This window comes from Mesocricetus auratus, unplaced genomic scaffold, assembly GCF_017639785.1.
Source record: "Mesocricetus auratus isolate SY011 unplaced genomic scaffold, BCM_Maur_2.0 Super-Scaffold_100676, whole genome shotgun sequence".
In the NCBI taxonomy this organism is placed as follows: Eukaryota; Metazoa; Chordata; class Mammalia; order Rodentia; family Cricetidae; genus Mesocricetus; species Mesocricetus auratus.
The window spans coordinates 40,362,558-40,379,212 of record NW_024429266.1 but is presented as its reverse complement, the minus strand read 5'-3'; the positions used below and the strand labels follow the sequence as shown (position 1 = coordinate 40,379,212).

The following is a 16,655-nucleotide window of genomic DNA, read 5'->3' as shown; positions in this document are numbered from 1 at the left end:
GGCAGAAAGCTAGGCATATGAAAGCAACACTTTCTTATAAAATGAAATGTGTCAACTAACACATTTATACATAAAATTCCCTCTTTTACTTTATGTCAGGATTTTAAGTTCAGGATAAAATTTAGGATAACTCTGAGAAAGAACATTTCACATATTCAACTTCTCCAGGGGTTCATCTAAGAAATAAGTACTCACTACGTGGCTGGTGGAAGTGAATCTCACATAGGGTCTTTGGAAGCCATCATCAACAAAATCTAAAAATCACATACCCTGACAAAATGATACAGGTACAACGTTTTCATTGAAAGTTAAATAACTGTAGATATATGGTAGCAATCTGAACACCTACCATCAGTATATAAAGGTTAAATACATCGAATGAACTCACTCATCTAATGAGATATTATAGATAACAGTTAAGAACCTAGAATAAGTCACAAGGTAGATTGTTCAATGAAATATCCTGAGTATATACATACACAGAGAGTATGTATAATATTCTATCATATTTGCTCTTTACATAAGGTTTTCATACCTATTTGTGCCTTAAGACAATCTCTGAGAAGTCGTACATAGTGTATGTGAAACTGGTTGCTTTGCTCTGTAGAATTTATGCAAGTGACCTCGCAGGGTGAGCAGGATTTTGTGCTGTATCTTTATCTCCTATTTAAATTTTGAGAGATGCAAAGTCTCAACCAGAAATGGAGTGAAATTTTGAACAACAAATAAGTGTAAACCAGTTTCCTATCTTCTGTTTGATACTAATATATCCACATCATTATTAAGTAATAATATGTTGATTAATGACTTAAATATGCAAAAATTAGAAACAGCAATATTTTCAGCTATTTGGTTTTAACGTTTCCATCTATATTTACCATGAACTTTGAGGTTGTATTTCCTTTCTGTGGTCCCAGCTTCATTGATGGCCACACAGATATACTCGCCATTGTTGTGTGGTGTAAGAGAAGCAATTACTAACAATGCGCCATCTTCCAAGATAGAAACACCAGGCTCTTGCCCTGTTACCTCTCTACCATTGTGTAACCACTTGATGGTTGGTTTAGGAGTACCTAAAGAGGAAATTAAATCCTTTTTATAACAAAATTGGGGAAAAATGTTAAAAAAACACAAATACATGGAGAACAGATAAACGTCCTGCTATGACCATATGTGTATCCTGAGACACTACTGTTCCTCTTTCAAGATAAAAGTGAAGAGACTACAATTAATGGTAGTTAGTTAATGACTCCAATTCCTGATCAGTCTTCAGACCTGTGGCTTTTAGTTGATCAAAGTTGCTTCTAATCAGAAAACTCAGAGTATAAGCAAAACATTTTTCCTGGTGCGTTCACTACAATGAACAGAAGTGAAAAAAATTATATTCATCAAATTGACAAGATATAGAGGAAGACTGGGAGTGAAATAAGGCAGAGCAAAGATGTGGTATTGTTGCAGCAATATGCCAGGAACCTGCCCAACCAAGTAGAGTGCATAAGGAATGTTCAGAAAGTGTGACCTGTAGTTACTTTGGGAAAGGCTCTAGTTAGCAAACACACAGCGTTTCCATTGTCTACATATACTTTTCAATATCTTAACTGTTCATCAAAACACAAGAGCGCAATTCTTTACAAGAAGTAGACAATGCAATGAGAAAAATATTTTCCTGGATTTATTTGTAAATAGCAGAGTAAATGAATATATAATAAAACCAGACGGGATATCACAAGCAGAAAAACAGTGACTGTGCTGCAAATGTAAACACCTTAAAACTTGATTAATTCTGAGCCTGGAGAGATGGCTCAGTGGTTAAGAGCATTGGCTACTCTTCTAGAGGACCCAGGTTCAATTCCCAGCACCCTCATGGCAGCTCACAACTGTCTGAAACTCCTGTTCCAAGTGATCAAACACCCTCACACAGACATAGATGCAGGCAAACACCAACATACATAAAATACAAATAAATAAATGTTTTAAAAACTTGATTAATTCTTATACTGAAGAAAAAGAACATTAAACAAAACTAATAGGATTCCATAAGATGTTGTTAGCAACCAATAATAAGGTATGTAGTACATACAACCAAGACAAAGGCCGAAAGAATGACAGAAATAGATGCAATGTACTGGTGAAGCTACACTCAATAGTAATCAGTCTTATAGAAGGGATTATGAAAGGCATATTTGTAAGGAGAAAAGTGAAAAAAATCAGCCTACTTAACCTTGATCATTGTAATATTTTTGACTAACTTGGAAAAAATAGTAAAACTGATAATCTCCAGGTGTCTGTTCACATTCAGAGGGAAAACCAGAGGTTCTAATCATTTTAATGCACCCAAGAATACCATTTCAGAAGGAAATGAGGACCTAAGAAAACATGACTCCTTTGTGGAAATGGGAAGTCAAGGAAGCTAGCTTAAGAGTAAGGGATTCAAACAGACTGTAAAGCCACAGGCAGGGTCAAGGGGCAGCAGACAGCACAGAACCTATATGGACTTACACTATTCTGAAGATGCCCCTTCTGCACACCCTGCCTCTCTAGTTCTCAATGGCTCTGAGAACTGTTACTGATAAGTTTTCTGATGTCTGAAAAAAATCTGTTATCTTTCTTCAAATACTGGAGATAGCTATGAGTGAGAGTGGAACAGTTGCTACTGAACACAGGCAGCTTGGATGGCCTTAGCTGCTGCCATCTCCAGGGACAGCTAAGAAGATGTATTCATGGGGACAGTGATACTGGCAGCTGCCTGCAGCCTTCCTGCCCAGGTCAGGAGGCTATGCAAAGAACCCTGCCTGGATGGATGCCTGTATGACGCAATGTCTTTAACGTGTGCTTGGCACCCAGAGTAAGGATGGCAGAGACAATGGCCTTCTCACATGCCCCTCTGGAAAGATACTGGACCAGCTCCTGGCAGAAAATGTGGTAGTATTTTAGAAAGGGCTTTAAAAAGCCACTGAAATACATGGCACATGTAGTCCAGTCCCAGAATTACCAGTGCAAGTAGACCTAGGGGAGTTAAAAAGGATTAAAATAAAAGGATAGCCCTGATTTATACCCCTTACTAACTGACAATAATAGGGAATGCTGTGCAAGGCAGTGGTAGAGCACACCTTTGATCTCAGCACTCAGGAGGCAGATACAGGCAGACTTTTGTAAGTTCAAGGTCAGCCTTGTCTACAGAGCCAGTTCTAGGACAGCCTGGGTTGTTACACAGAGAAACCCTGTCTTGAAGAAAAAAAACACAATAGGGGATATTGTCAACAGATCAAATGACACATTTAAATAAGAAAACATTTCCAGAAAGAATAAAAAAATAATTTATAAAAAAAGATGAGAAGTTTTGGGAAAAAAACCTCTAGATTAAGTAAGCTTGAATGACTGGATGACTGGAGATGCTTTTACTGAGAGAAATGAAACAAAGACAATGGGAAAATACCAATTCAAAGACTTGTTCGAAAGATGAGCGTTTCCATTGTGTTGAAATGTTATAGCAAGGATTGGCAGGCAGGATTTTGGAAACTTAGGATGGAAATTTAGAAATGTAGTCATATCACATAAATACTACCTGCTACCAACACCGTGCCCCTGAGTATTACACACCTTTTGCAGGGCATGGGAATGCGATGCGCTGATTGGCCAGTCTTTCTTGGAATGGAGTGTTAAAAGGAGGCTGCAGGTCTTCCACTGTAGGGGGTTCTGGCACAAAAACAAATACATTGCCTCTGACTTCCCTTGAACACGTTCCCATTCTGGTTCCCTTATTCTTTGATGCAGGTATTACAGTCACCTAGTAGTTTTCTGCATGTCTCCTGTCTCCCAACTCTGCTGTCTGTTGTTCAATCATGTAGCACCATGCATGTTCCATATCTGTAACTTGCTATCTTCATATTCCCACTCAACCTTACCCGTTTTATAGGTTGCTTATAGGTATACTGTTATCGAGTACAGTCCCATTTGGATTAATGTTCTATACAGCCTCTGTGTAGAATCTGTAATTCTGCACCTCTGAGATTTGCAAGAACATTAGACATGTCTCTCTCCTTTGACTCTAAATATGGGCACTTAATACGGTTTTTAATTAATTTATTTTTTACATTCCAATCCCAGTCCCCCTCCCTCCTCTACTTAACAAGGTTTACTGAGTGAATAAATGAGCTAATAATCTCACCACTAGCATCCTAGACACTCCTTCCCCTAGCAATTGTGATGTCCCAGTCACCAAGTGCTCAGTGTTGTATTGATTTCTATATCCGCTCGCTCATCTTTACTTCCTGCCTTTGTATGGCTTTCCCTCTTGCAGGATGAGGCAGAAAACGTCTAATAACTAGTTTCTGCCAGCCAGGCAGCCCTCAGTCTAAATATTACTTTAGAGAATTACAGAATGCCTCCCTGGCAACCCAAGCCAAAGTAGTCAATTGCCAGAACAGTGACCCTATTTTTAGTTTACCCACTCTGCTTTTCCTTATCTGTGAACCTCGCCTCTTTCTTTGCTTGCTTCATGTCTTCTCACACTAGAACGGCTCAAGAAAGCAGGGTTTTTTTGTCACTACTTCATCACCATGGCTTAGAACATGACAGACACTTGGCCCAACCTCAATAACAACCCTCACAATAAAGCCAAGAACAATAGAGGAGCAGTGAGCCATGACCTCTCAGGGATCAGCTGAGGTGAGGTATGAGGTGAAATGCTACTCCAACCAGCTCCAGCTGCAATTTCTCCCAACGCAGAAATGCTGGGTGGCCCATTACATGGGACCGCTCCCATTACATACACCGGTGACTTCAATTTCAAATGTAAACACAAAAATTTCATTTGGCATTAGCAACAGTATCATTCATTTGTTTCTGGATAATGCTCCCTTCAAAGCTAAAGTTATGTGTCGAAATCTCCCTAAGGAGATCCATGGCTGCCCATCCTGCAAGGTCTTTTTAACTTCTCATCCTCATTCTACAAGATATGCGTGCCTTATGTCAAAACCCACCTTGGATGTGTAGCGTCACCTCTGCTTCATCGCGGCCGGCTATGTTCGTGGCAACGCATACATATACACCTGCATCTGACGTCACAGCCTGCTCGATGCTCAGAGTTCCATCTGGATTGCTAGGTTGTGGTGCTTCATCAGTTAGCACGGGCCTTTCACTTTTAAACCAGGTGATCACAGGAGGTGGCGACCCATGGGCATTGCATGGGATGTCTACTCTCTGGCTGACTTGGACTTTTATGTGTCTAATCCCATGCTGTATTTTTGGAGGAACTGGAAATCACAACCGAGCATTAATCATCACATATTTTAAAATTCCTATATTTTTTAACTCTGAATGAGAACGCCTTACCAAGAAGTCACATGAAAAAACAATCACTTATTAGCTGTGGGATGCAGGGTGTTCCAGCAAGCCCCTTGAGGCCCATTTCTTTAACAATCCAGGCAAAATAAACTGTACAGGCACAGTACCAGTATACTACAAGAATTACAGGAAATGATAAATATAATACTGCTAATCCCAAACATGGTGAATAGTAAGCATTTAACAATAGTGAACTTCCTTTACTTTATAAGTAAGGTAAGGTTAAAAGTCCTTTCAGGAACCTCTATAATAACAGAGCAAAACAGAATTCCCTCTCTGGAGTCAATTTTTATGCCCTTTATGGAAGACAGGCACTTAAGAAAATGCTCTTAAAAGTTTTTTTCTGAATTTCAGAGACAAAATTTACACACAGCTTGTATTTAGACAATTTCCTGATTCACCTTCATCAGAACGCTAGGAAAGAGCTTTGCACTGGGTACTTTAGTCAGGAGTCTAATCATGTGTTGTAGCTCTCTAAAAAGGACCATTCTCATTATCTTGACGAGTATTTTCTCAGGGTTGTGAGTCACAAACCTTCTAAGTTTGAAAGCATTATTATCATCATTTTTGTAAAAAAAAAAAGAGACTACTAAAGAGAGGTTAAGTAATAGACCTAATGCCTAAGAGTTGGTAAATGATGGGACCCTCTTCTGATGTCAAAAATCCAGTACAATACGATGTGGTTGTCATGGTTGGTCCAGAAAGGAATCCAGGATAATATCATCCCTGATATGTATATATCTAGCATTTACATAATACCTGCCACAGAGATAGACAATTAGCACTGAAGGGAAGAATAATTGGTGGACTATGGTAAACTAAAACGCTTCAGTTAGAGAAGTGTGAAGATCTCAAATAACAATAGAAAGAAGCATTTTCCCCGTTACTGAGTTCTTTATATGCCAGATGTGACTGTTTAAAAAGTACCGTGTTCTTCTGTGAGGATGTGGCCAGCTCTCAACATTTTAAACACATTTCCCCCCACTACATATCAACAACAACAGAGAGAAGTAGCCAGACATCTAGAAAAACTGAGATGCAAAAATGTAATTAATTCACTTGAAAATGGAGAAGGGGGAGTTATTTGTAGCTAGGTAACAAACTCTTTGGAGGAAATAAAAGAAAAGCACATTCTTATAGTTCAGAAATCTTTAGTTAGTCTACACACAACGTGGATGTTCACCATCGCACAGGCTTCCCTATGGGCCAATGGACAAAGCCACCCCTGTGACCTTTCAATACTCACCATGGACACAGGCTTCCCTATAGGCCAATGGACAAAGCCACCCCTGTGACCTTTCAATACTCACCATGGACACAGGCTTCCCTATGGGCCAATGGACAAAGCCACCCCTGTGACCTTTCAATACTCACCATGGACACTTAATTTAACAGACTGAGTCACATTCCCAGCAATATTTGTGGCAACACAAAGATACATCCCACTGTCTGAAACGCGAGTCTCCGTGATCTTCATTGAGCCAGAAGGGAGGAACGTGTGTCTAAGAGGAAAACCCACACATCAGACCATAGAAGAGGAGAATGCAAACGTCCCTCACAATCCCATGTCATTGTGAAATGACTGTGCTGCAAGCAACCTTTGAATTAACCCTCTCCACTGTGACACATATCTATGAGCTATAAAAACAAAATTTTCATAATTACCTTGTGTGTCCTATATGACGCTCTTATAAAGAGAAAATCAGTTTCCTTTTACCTTTAAATATGACATAGTTGTCAAGTTACTGAACAACTGCCATCTCTGTGCTTCAATAGGTTTCAGCTACACACAGCAAATTCGCACTGTACAATTTTCAACTTTTTTCTTTCTTTTTCAGTTTTTATTAGGATATATTACACTATTGGATTTCATTATAGGTTCATATGTGTATATGAAGTTTGTGATTGTATTTACTGCCATTACACTTCTCTTATCTCTCACGACTTTCACTATTCTCAACTAGTAGTCCTTCTATCTTCATGTCTTTGTGTGTGTGTGTGTGTGTGTGTGTGTGTGCACCCATGTCTGTGACTCAGTGAGTTTAACTAGGGTTACACACAGGAGCATGGGTGTAAGGAATTTTAGAGAGGCATTGTGTGTGTGAGTGTATCTGCATGTCTGTAACTCAGTGAATTTAACTAGGGTTACTCACAGGAGAATGGGTATAAGGTTTTTACAGAGGCATTGGGGAACTTAACCATGACTTAATGACTGAAACATTGTTGTTATTGTTTTCAATGCCACACAAATAATTCAGTGTGTTCCAGTAAAGACAAACAAAAGGACATATTTTAATATCTGACTTACTAAACAATGATGTACTAGGTGTTAAGTATTATTAATGTTTTGTTAAAGTCCTTTTGAGGGGATGTCAGAGTCACATAGACCTTCCTAATATCAAGACCTATGTCAAACCTAAGTAAAGAATAGACAGACATCCAAAATGAAATGTGTATGCATGAGGACACATGCAGTCTTCAGTATTAGAGGGAATACTGAGGAACAAATAGAAAGGGGCTGGGAATGTAGTTCAGTTAGAATGTTTATCTAGAATGTATAAAGTCCTTGATCCAAACCCAGAAAACAAACAAATGCACACCATAAAGTAAGGATATAACTATTCAAAATGATCTTGGGTAGTTGAGGTTCCAGATTCAGGAAAATAAACAAAACTACAGTACAACTTTTTTGTTTGTTTGTTTTTCGAGACAAGATTTCTCTGTATTGCTTTGGAGGCTGTCCTGGAAACTCGCTTTGTAGACCAAGCTGGCCTCGAACTCACAGAGATCCGCTTGCCTCTGCCTCCTGAGTGCTGGGATCAAAGGCATGTGCCAACAATGCCCAGCTCAGTACAACTTAATATCATACCCAGTATAAAAATTCAGATGGAGTAGAGTCTAAAACATGAAAAATAAAACTTTAAAAAGGGGTATAAAATATTTAAGATTTTGAATATAATCTCAAAAAAGATGCAAGAAATAAAAATCTCCAGAGAATGGGTTAATTTTTGCACTCCTTGGAAATATTGAAAACTTATCCTCAAACAAACACACCATTTTTAAATAAACTTAAAACCATGGTAACTGATTGAGAGACACAGATGACAGCTTACATGACAGACAAAAGTTTATTATAAAAAACAAATATCAAATGTCCACACACAGTAAGAAAAAGAGAAGTCACCATAAAACTGTGAAGCCACCATGGAGAGGCAATTCAGACAGCATGAGAGTGATCAGCACACAGGCACACGTATCCCCGCTCATTTGAAGTCAGTCCCACGAAAATTAAAACCACTCAAATATCCCATTTCACACCCACAGAATAACAGAAACATTTAAAGCAGTCAAAACTTCAAAGCCTGGCCCACTACATCCTGTTACTGAGGTGGTTTTCAACCTGTGGGTTGTGACCACCAGTGGGGGAGTCGAATGATCTTTTTACTGGGGTCACATATCAGACATGCTGCATATCAGAGATTTACCTTACAATTCATAACAATAGCATAATTAGAGTTATGAAGTAGCAAAGAAATAATTTTATGGTCAAAGGTCACCACATGAGGAACTGTATTAAAGGGTCGCAGCATTAGGAAGGTTGAGAACCACTGTGTTTGGAAAATAAATGAGAACCTCCCCTCAAGAGAGCAATGCCTACAAGACTGGAAGGAGGAATTTGTTCTGACGAGACAGCAGAGCCCTGCTTTACAGGTTCTAAAACCCTCATGCCTGTGTACACAAACGGACGCATTAAACGGTTTTCACTAAAAGATGTATGGGAAAAAAGTAATCCACAAGAATCTACAAGGTGGGTAATGGTTAAATAAAAGGTAGAATACATGTAGACTAGTTTAATTGAATATGCTGACTCTATGTGTGTAATAGTGAATGCATATAATGCAATAAAGTAAGGAGTAAAGTGGTAATAATATATTATACATCAGAAGAGCAAATTAAAAGCAGACAAGAAAAACAAAATTGAAACCTTAAAAGCAGTTTTCTGGACTACTCAATGATGAAAGTCTGCACAGCAGAGGAAGGAAAGAAATCCTGATGGGGAAGGATGCAATGGAATTGCTTTATAAGTAAATTTCTCTATTTTTGCTTTATAATTTTCAGTAAAATTCTTTCAACCAAGGAGTAGAATTATGTAGAGTTGTTCCAGTTATTGTTTATCATCAGTATTCGAAAAGTACCCACATATAAATTCATGCTTCACAATTATGTGCCAACAAACCTAACAAATGATAGCGAGCAGCTATAATTAAATTTTAGGATAATTTATTTTCATTTTATATGTTTGAATGTATGAATGTATGTGTGTGCACCATTATGTAGCACCTACAGAAGTCTGAAGCTTGTGACAGATCCCCTGAAACTGGACTTATAGATGCTTATGAGCTGCCATGTGGGTTATGGGAATTAAACCTGGGTCCTCTGTAAGAGTAGCAAGTGCTCCTAACGACCGAACTATCTCCCCAGCCCATTATGTCATAGAACTGTCTAGGTAAGTATCATCCCACTGAACATACAAAAGACATGAAATTCAAAAGTGTCTCCTGGAAAAAATTGCCAAGCACTTAGGTAACCTTTACAGGAAAAAAGGTAAGTTTAAACTTGTATCTGGATGGCAACAATGGTTGTGTCCTAAAGCCCTGGCATTCTTCTCCCTGTGTCACTTAGTCTACAATTACATCATCTCGATGGATCTTATTTATGGATGAGTTTAATCAAAAAGATTTACAAAACCAGCTAATGAAAGTCGAGTCCTGTATAGACAGTGTCTGAAGTGTTTTACTGCCTCTGGGAGTAACAGAATTCTGTATGCTGCACACAGGCAGGGCTGAGAGAACCCCACACACAAATCTGCTCCATTTCAATAACTACCTAGTAAAATGCACCAGTGGGAACCGCGGCAAAGCTGTCTTAGCATTTACGACCTTGGAAAACGATGTGTACGGTATACATAGCTCAGATGTGCATATGAATTAGCTCGGCTGTAAAAGTTATATTTTGATACATTTGCAGGTCTTAGCGGGCATCACCCCGGCAGTTCACGTCTCCTTGTGTTGCTGTTCTCACCAGAACTCTTACCTTGGAGAAAACGGAGAGATGAGTTGGCTGTCTTTGGCCCAGGTAATAATGGGTGGGGGTAAGCTCTTAGCTTCACAGGGAAGTGTCACCTCTTCCCCAGCCAGGACAGAGATCTCCACAGGCTTATCCTGGGACAGTCCTCTCTGGTCCCCAAACACTCTGGGTCTTACTAAAATAAAAATAAACACAGGATGGAGAAGGGAAAAATGATGCATTGAAAACAAAGTAGCTTCATTTCCATTAAAACCTAGGGTTCTAATACTCATAAGTAGTTTACAAGAAGATCTTGATTCCCAAGATTTGGGGTATAGCTAAAACTTCCTATTACTGCACTTATAGAGAGCTAAAAGGAAATGAGGAGTGAGCTTCAGTAGTCCCTTTCAGCACACCATGGAGAGGGCAGCTGAGACGGCCTCAGTTCTGCCCAGAGAATCAGTACTCCCCGGAGCAGAAGGCGGATGGATACCTAAGACACAGCGGCGACTTGGATTCACGAGGCTTTCAACTAACTTCTATCCTTGCAAAAAGTTGGACATGGTAAACATACTTCTTGGGAAAATAGCGTGGAAGTGTTCCAAAAGGTTATACAATTGCTTCCCGGCAAATCAGAATCTAAGCTGAGGTGCTTTGGGTTGGCAATGAAAATAAAAATGTATCTTTGTTTATGCAATGCCAGCTTAGGGGCAGCTTCACTTTGAGAGTTCCTTTGGGTACCTTGTTATGGAAGAAATTTTGAGGTCTAGCATAGGCTAGTTCAAAGGGAAACTTCCCTTGTGTGGCTCTCACCATAGACGGTCAGCTGCACTTTCCTCTTGGCATAACCAGCTGCATTGGTGGCTGTACAGATGTACTCGCCACTCTCCTCACTTCCTGGTGATACCACATACAGACTACCGTCAGCCCCTGCAGAAAACTTGGCACTGCCAGTTGAAATCAGCTCTCCTTTCTATAAACAAAACAAAGTATAAAAGTTTTTTAAAGGTAATAAAGGAAGAAGAAGAAGAAGAAGAAGAAGAAGAAGAAGAAGGAGGAGGAGGAGGAGGAGGAGGAGGAGGAGGAGGAGGAGGAGGAGGAGGAGAAGGAGGAGAAGGAGAAGGAGAAGGAGGAGAAGGAGAAGGAGAAGGAGGAGAAGACAAGGAGGAGGACAAGGAGGGGGGAAGATGAGGAGGAGGGGGAGGAGGAGAAGGGGGAGGAGGAGGAGGAGGAGGAGAAGGAGAATAAAAATACCTCCAAGGAATGAACTAGATTTGAAAACAGCTACTGAGAAGGGAATTGTTTATAAGAGAAATTAGATAAAGAAATGCACTAAAAGTAGTATTCCTGCATCCCAAGCCATTCCTCCCATACTGTACAGCTATCTAAAGGACAATACCATAACCACAGCAGAGGTGAATGGCACCACCAAGGCCATTGTTGTGCACACTAGCAAGACAATCTTGTATCTTTTTGTATGTTTGTTTTCAAGACAGGGTATCTCTGTGACTTTGGAGACTGTCCTGGAACCAGCTCTTGTAGACCAGGCTACTTGCCTCTGCCTCCCAAGTGCTGGGATTAAAGGTGTACGCCACCACCAACATCCAGCCAATCTTGTATCTTACATGAATTAAGTGTTTTAACACTCACATAGTCTTATAAACAGAAACTGCCACACCCTGCAGTTTCCAATTCAGAGTCCTTGCTCCAAAGGTAGAGAAACTTGCTCCAAATCGCTAAGTCAATCAAGAGATGAGCTTGCCTAGAACCCCAGTAGTTGGCTCTGAGTCCATCTTCTTATCTTCTTATCTTCTCTTGGCTAAGCATGAGGGCCACTTGGAAAGACCTCATTCTTGCATTTTCCTTAGAGTGGCTCATTTCTGCAAAATGGCAGGTGCTATAAAGTTTGAGGCATAGCTTCACTATTGTAATTTTGTGTCCAGACCATAAAAATGGTATATAGATGTTATATAGATGTTAGTATCAATGTCTCCAAATTTCATAGATTTTTAGATGACAAAATCAAATGAAATGACAAATGGTTTAGCAGTTCTCATCATATGTCATGATTTTATCGTACATTTTATCCTTAAGATTCAAGTTAATTTGTTGGAAGTATATCACCTTTGTGACCACTTACAGAAGGAATGGACTTTCTTTGTAAATTATGGATTTGTTAATACAAGAATACCAGCAAAAGCTCGACCACACGACAGGAACGTAGAGGGGAACGCATGAATTTGTAGAGGTGTCTTACAACTCTATTCACACATAGAATCTATGCAACAATACCACTGGGAAGGGACCTTAAAATGTCTTTAATGCAGTTACCTACCAGATGGTTGAAGCACATTAACAAAACAACAAACACTATTATACAAAGGGCTGTATCCAAGACTGTTCTGAACACTTTTCATTTGTAGCAGAGCCCTCCTGGTCACCTTCCTTTGGTCCTTTTGATTTCACAAAGCCCCAGTGGGCAGCTCCACACAATGTCAGTCTCTACCTTTTTACAGGCAGGAGAGTCAAACACACAGAAGTGTTAGTACCTCTGGGAGGCAAGTGTCCTAGACCAGCATCCAATTTCCTAGCCATCACAGGGTAGGAAGGCTTCCTCCTGAGATGTATCCATGTGATTCCTGGGAGGATGTTCAACATGTTGAAACTCATCATTTCAGTCCCAGACGAAGTCAGCTCAGTAAAGACCTGAATTAACTTCCTGCCCTCTGTGTCTTAATCTCTCACTGTCCTGCTGAAGCCTCCAGAAGCAGCTCTGCAAGTCATCCCACACACTATGTCAGGGAATGCCACAAGATCTGCAATTTACCTTTGACCAGGAGATAGATGGCTTGGGAATCCCACTTGCTTTGCATGGTAAAGTTACTGGAATGCCTTCAATTGTGCTGAGTATCTGCTGGCCGTGCTGAATGGTTGGCAGAACTGGAGACAGAAGTAAGGTTGACATTTGAGTACCTTTTCTCCCCACCATTATAGTGTCATATACTTAAAATTGAACATTTTCAATATATTCTTAATGTTTGTGAAAAAAGACAATTTAACATAATCTTTGTAAGGGAAAAATACAATAAGCACCATCTGTACAGATCTAGCAAAAGCTTAAAACCAAGTGTTAAGTGATATCTAATATGGTGACCTCTCTAGAGAAAACATAAAAGGACTGAATAAAATAAATTATTTCCTGAAAATTCAAGACAGATTACAGTCTTAACGGTTATGAATATTTCTTAGGAACACCTCTTTCGTTACTGGCCACTACCTCTTGAGCTTCTATGAGCTGACGTAGGCCCAGCCCCACATAAACGAGCTGCTTAATCACCACTTATCAAACACACCTGATATCCACAAGGGTACCTCAGTGCTTTAATAAACTGAACTGACAAAAATGGGGGTTGCTTAAAAGGAATTAGAACTAGAGAGATGTTGGGAGTTTACCTTTAAAATGATAAGATAAAGGACAAGGCAACACTTTCCAGTTAAGAACAGCATGTCTTTACCTTGAGGAAGCCAGAGAGAACTTAGCAGTGTGTGAGCAGCCGTGAAAGGAAAGGGAAACCAAGTACCTGTTCTGTTTCCTTTGTTCTTAGTCAGAACCATCAGGCACTGAAATGACCAACACACTGTATCCTCAGAACAACAACTTTGGTGAAGGCTTCCATACATGAACGGTTTCTAACAAAAGGAACACAATGCAAGTCTGGTATTTCCAGATCTTCCTATTGCATCCTGTGGGGAGATGAGACTACACCTCCTCCCTGGAGCTCAATTGCTTACCACATTTCTTGCTTAAAGTCAGAATTTTCCAGAAATGTCATACTCCCCTGGAATAGAAATTTGCTAGAAGATACCACAGACCCCCCCAGTGTAGAAGCTCCTTGGAAGGCAGAATGATGCACACTGTGCACTAATACTTTCCTATGGCTGGCATTAGTCTTTAGCTAATTTTGTCTTAAAGACTTGGCAATGAGTCTCCAGTTCTAAACAAGAACATTGAACTATTCATGAAAGCAAGAAATTTAATTTCCAGGATCATGACAGAATATGCAGCTCTCAAATATGCTGTCAATTTGTGGCAACATAAGGGAATGCCATGTCTTTAAAGCCATATTAAGTGAGACAGGAGTGAAGAAAAGTTGCAAATTTAGGTCAGTTTTGGAGCTTGATGACATCTGGGTATGGAGGAGAAGCAGCTTCTCTCCAGATCGTGAGTCTACGTAAATCAACGTGACAATCAGGTCTTTTCATCTGCATCTGTATTTTAATTCCTTCATTTTTTTATCTCTTCCCTTTTGAAATGGTTGAGCATCTGTCATAGGTATTCCTGAGGGTGGATATGACAAAAAATGAACTCCTCATTAACATCAGGCAGGCATAAAGCTACCATGCTTTTGTGTTATGCCAGGTTTGGTTGATACCCAGTCATTGGGTTGATTCTTCAATGTTATTGACTAAATCAGTTGATTGTTTTGGACTAAAATAGACAAAAAACAGCTGTGCAATGACCTCTTAGTTTTTAATTATTAAAATGTCTTATGTCTCATTAAATCAGGTCACTGGGTTGTCTGTGTTCTCCCCGCCCTGATACAGCAAACATACGATCGATCCTATCACTGTACCCTCCAAGTGGAAATCTGCAAGTGAAGATCCTTCTCAACACAACTGCCTAGGCAATCATTAGGAGAAAAGGGAGAGATGACATCAGGGTGTTCCAAGTCTGCATCCTTAAGTCAGTCCATAGCACCCTCCAGGAAAACGATGCTCTATCTTTAAAAAACAGTCCCACTATGGCACCACCGACATGCCTTTATTGTTGGAGGCTGTGACTATGTGTAAATTATTTGAGGGTATTTCTTTGAAACCTCTCAAGAACATGTCAAGTGATGTTGGTGGCTCTTGGCATAAAGTTGCGGGAGGTGGTGGAGCCCGCAGAGAAGGAAGTAGTTTACGGTCACCGAAACCTTCAACAGACAAACACAAAACGTTGAAGCTGGTACAGTTCCCACCCAATTCATGCTGTAAGTAAACTTGAGTAAAGGAATGACACCCAGTATTCCCTGCTCTTTTCCTCCTGAGACATTCATTTGTTTTTTATAAATCTATTTTAATATCACATGATAAAACAATACAGCAAGCTCTTAACAACGAATATATAATGTTAGGAGATTTGAATAAACTATGAAGGTGTCCATTATTATTGAGAACCTTAAAAAAAGAGCCCAGTAATTGTTACAAGTGGAAAAAAAAGATTGCCTCTGGATTTTCTTATTTGTGACCTTTAAATGATTTAACATGCAAAAAAGATTGCTTGGAACACATGACACATGAAACGACCTTTAGCAAAACTTAGGTCATTTTTAGCCCCAATATAGAGGGGTCACTAGTAAGGACATATTTGTTGCACAATCCAAAAAAGGCAATTTGGATGGTACAATAAGTTCAGCTTGTCTGAAATTAAAAATGTATTTTTAAACATGATTCTTGAGAGTTGAATTCACTTTTATCAATTAAGAAACCGCATACAAAAGCCCTTGGCTAGACTTGGCTGGTGACTCGAATGTCTTTTTGTGTACATAGGAAAGGGAAATCTGGAAACAGCATTAACAATGCAGAGCTTGTTCAAGAAATATAAAATAACAATTAGGAGAAACCCCCCCTTCTTGTAATTAGAGGAACAGAGTTATTTGATTAGAACCTATGAACCCTGTTTTGAACAAGGTTTGGAAACAATTATGTTGGGTCTCTCTTACCATGCACGGCCACAGAGGTTGTTTTGTTATTGGTTCCAGCAACATTACTGGCCACACAAGTATATTCGCCTCCATCCTGAAGCCGAACTCTTTCAATATGGAGACTCCCGTCGCTACGCACAGTTATGTAAGGATTTTGTACCAACTTTTAAAAGGAATTTTTAAGAAGTCATTAGAAAAGGCGAAAATTTGTCTAAGCCTAAATCAGGTGTTTGTTTTTCTCAACTGAATTATTAAATTTACTATAGAGAAAATTGGGATTCTAGCATCATTAGGTTAAAAAAATGCTCAGCATAAAATGTTCCTAAGAATTTAATAATCATATTCAACCCTGTTATCTCTCCAGAGTCATAGCTACCATTTGCTATGAGATAGCTATGCAAATCCCTGATGAGTATAAAGGAGACACCGCTGGTCTTGTCATTCTGTAAGTTCTGCTGCCGTGGACTCACATTTCACTAGTAGTTTTTTTTTCAT

The 16,655-nt window shown here is 39.5% G+C and overlaps 1 protein-coding gene across 1 annotated transcript in view; it reads right to left on the bottom strand.

The window, feature by feature from the left end:
- Nucleotides 1-16,655, bottom strand: part of Hmcn1 (hemicentin 1) — a 423,434-nt gene that overhangs the window by 172,133 nt on the left and 234,646 nt on the right. Inside the window, 8 exon segments of the mRNA XM_040738098.1 lie at nt 879-1,073; nt 3,601-3,696; nt 4,983-5,255; nt 6,721-6,848; nt 10,441-10,609; nt 11,227-11,386; nt 13,241-13,353; nt 16,179-16,323. Of these exon segments, the coding sequence (XP_040594032.1) occupies nt 879-1,073; nt 3,601-3,696; nt 4,983-5,255; nt 6,721-6,848; nt 10,441-10,609; nt 11,227-11,386; nt 13,241-13,353; nt 16,179-16,323 (1,279 nt within the window).